General features: G+C 40.2%; 1 protein-coding gene across 1 annotated transcript in view; it reads left to right on the top strand.

Moving 5' to 3' along the window:
* Positions 1–2805, top strand: part of MARK3 (MAP/microtubule affinity-regulating kinase 3) — a 138121-nt gene that overhangs the window by 99688 nt on the left and 35628 nt on the right. The window contains 4 exon segments of the mRNA XM_011951424.1: positions 409–528; positions 778–877; positions 1493–1605; positions 2453–2606. Of these exon segments, the coding sequence (XP_011806814.1) occupies positions 409–528; positions 778–877; positions 1493–1605; positions 2453–2606 (487 nt within the window).

Below are 2805 nucleotides of genomic sequence, written 5' to 3'. Positions count from 1 at the left end.
TCTGTAGTTTTTCTTTTTTTTTTTTTTTAATGGAGATGGGGAGTCTCACTGTGTTGCCCAAACTGGTCTCAAACTCCCAGGTTCAAGTGATTCTCCTGCCTCCGGCTCATGAGTAGATGAGATTACATGTGTGCAACACCATGCCCAGCTAATTTTTGTTTTTTTAATGGAGATGGGGTTTTGCCATGTTTGGCCAGGCTTGTTTCAAACTCCTGACTCCTCGTGATCCGCCCGTCTCGGCCTCCCAAAGTGCTGGGATTACAGGCTTGAGCCACCGCGCCCGGCCTATGGCTTAATATTCTTAACATTATATCAGTGGAGGGGTTTCAGGGGGTTTTTTGTTATGCTTTGTTAACTAAACCTAAAAGGTTGACTTACTTGTTTTCTTTCCTCTCTACCTCCCCAAAGGAACTGAGAGAGAGAGTATTAAGAGGGAAATACAGAATTCCCTTCTACATGTCTACAGACTGTGAAAACCTTCTCAAACGTTTCCTGGTGCTAAATCCAATTAAACGCGGCACTCTAGAGGTAATCATGTAGGTGGAAACAAGCAACAGCTTTGGAGAGTCTTTAGAGTGGCCTTAGATCTTTGCTTGATTTGTATGCCCTCCTGGATACATCCTGCGGCTTCTTAAGGAAGAATTAAAACATTTAAAAAAGTATTTTTGAGTTTATGTTTTGAACAATAGTCAGTGAAATGTTGAAAATAAATTTTTGTAAATATGGTTATCAGAATATTTCATTTTACTCTGCTAATGAACAGTTTACCTTTTTTAGCAAATCATGAAGGACAGGTGGATCAATGCAGGGCATGAAGAAGATGAACTCAAACCATTCGTTGAACCAGAGCTAGACATCTCAGACCAAAAAAGAATAGGTAATCACTCCATGCCTGCATGTTCATGTGTATTTGTCTAAGTAACACATTTCTGTTTTGACTCATGTCTGTGCCTAAAATGTGAATAATGGAAAGTTAAGCACAAGTTATATGAACAATTTATCTGTTCTGTCATATTTAGGAACGTAACTACCTGTAGTTTCCAGTAACTCTGAAACAAATGCCCATTTATGTTAGAAAATGTATGTAATATGTCATCTTTTAGGTCAAATGAAAATTACTCTACCCTATAAAAGAATGATTTCTGGCTGGGCACAGTGGCTCATGCCTGTAATCCCAGCACTTTGGGAGGCTGACGTGGGCAGATCACCTGAGGTCAGGAGGTCGAGACCAGCCTGACCAACATGCAGAAATCCCGTCTCTACTAAAAATACAAAATTAGCCGAGTGTGGTGGCGCATGCCTGTAATCCCAGCTACTTGGGAGGCTGAGGCAGGAGAATTGCTTGAATCTGGGAGGTGGAGGTTGCGGTGAGCCGAGATCACGCCATTGCACTCCATCCTGGGCAACAAGAGCAAAACTCTGTCTCAAAAAAAAAAAAGGATGATTTCTTACCCAAACAAAACACATAAACTGTATTATGCCTTTCTTTTAGATATTATGGTGGGAATGGGATATTCACAAGAAGAAATTCAAGAATCTCTTAGTAAAATGAAATACGATGAAATCACAGCTACATATTTGTTATTGGGGAGAAAATCTTCAGAGGTAAGAGTAATCGGAGAGAAAGAGCTGAAATACCCTTTATGTAATTATTAGTTTATATAAACTCTTTTCTTAGTTTTTGTCTTTTGAATATTTGTAACATTTGATAACATCATTTTTTAGATTTACCTGCAAATAGCAAATCTCAATCCTATGACTATTATAAGCTATTTTAACTTAACCCTTAATGATGGATATTGACCAGGCGCGGTGGCTCACACCTGTAATCCCAGCACTTTCGGAGGCCGAGGTGGGCAGATCACTTGAGACCAGGAGTTCAAGACCAGACTGGCCAACATAGGGAAACTCTGTCTCTGCTAAAACAAACAAACAAACAAACAGAAAATTAGCTGGGCGTGTTGGCGCGTACCTGTAATCCCAGCTACTTGGGAGGCTGGGGCAAGAGAACCACTTGACCCTGAGAGGTGGAGGTTGCGGTGAGCCAGGATCGCACCACTGCACTCCAGCCTGGGTGACAGAGTGAGACTATGTCTCAAAAAAAAAAAAAAAAAAGATGGATATTGTCATAAACCTGGTCTTTCATAAATTAGCCTATAGTCATTAATAGCTTAGAAATGACGTAAAGCATCAGATGAAGTAAATAGAGCATTTAAAGTTAAATTTGAGAAAGCCTGGGAAGAAAATCACACATACATTACCTGTAGTGTCTTTCTAGCTGTCAGGAAACTGCTTTTGCTTGAGTTTAGGGCTGTCATTTTTGTACATTGTGATTCCTCCTCTCTCTGAATGAACGGTTTTTGAGAGGTCTGTGTTAATGAAAAGTTTAACTTCCTAATAAACCATTTGGGTTCGTGTTGTGGTTTGCTCTGTTTTTCTCATTTTCTCTTAGCTGGATGCTAGTGATTCCAGTTCTAGCAGCAATCTTTCACTTGCTAAGGTTAGGCCAAGCAGTGATCTCAACAACAGTACTGGCCAGTCTCCTCACCACAAAGTGCAGAGAAGTGTTTCTTCAAGCCAGAAGCAAAGACGCTACAGTGACCATGGTAAGTTTTGGAGTATCCCAGTGCCTTCTCTTAGAGTCCAGGCAAGAGGTCTCCTAGCACTGGGAAGCATTCTCTTGCTCATAGCTTGGCTTGATGTCCTTTCTTGGCATGCATTTATTTATTTATTTATTTATTTATTTCCTTCCTTCCTTCCTTCCTTCCTTCCCTTTTTTCTTTTCTTTTCTTTCTTTTTTTTTTT

The sequence above is a fragment of the Colobus angolensis genome, unplaced genomic scaffold (genome assembly GCF_000951035.1).
Source record: "Colobus angolensis palliatus isolate OR3802 unplaced genomic scaffold, Cang.pa_1.0 Scaffold32, whole genome shotgun sequence".
Taxonomy (NCBI): domain Eukaryota; kingdom Metazoa; phylum Chordata; class Mammalia; order Primates; family Cercopithecidae; genus Colobus; species Colobus angolensis.
Note: the sequence above shows the minus strand (reverse complement) of the source record. Positions and strands in the feature narration are given on the sequence as shown.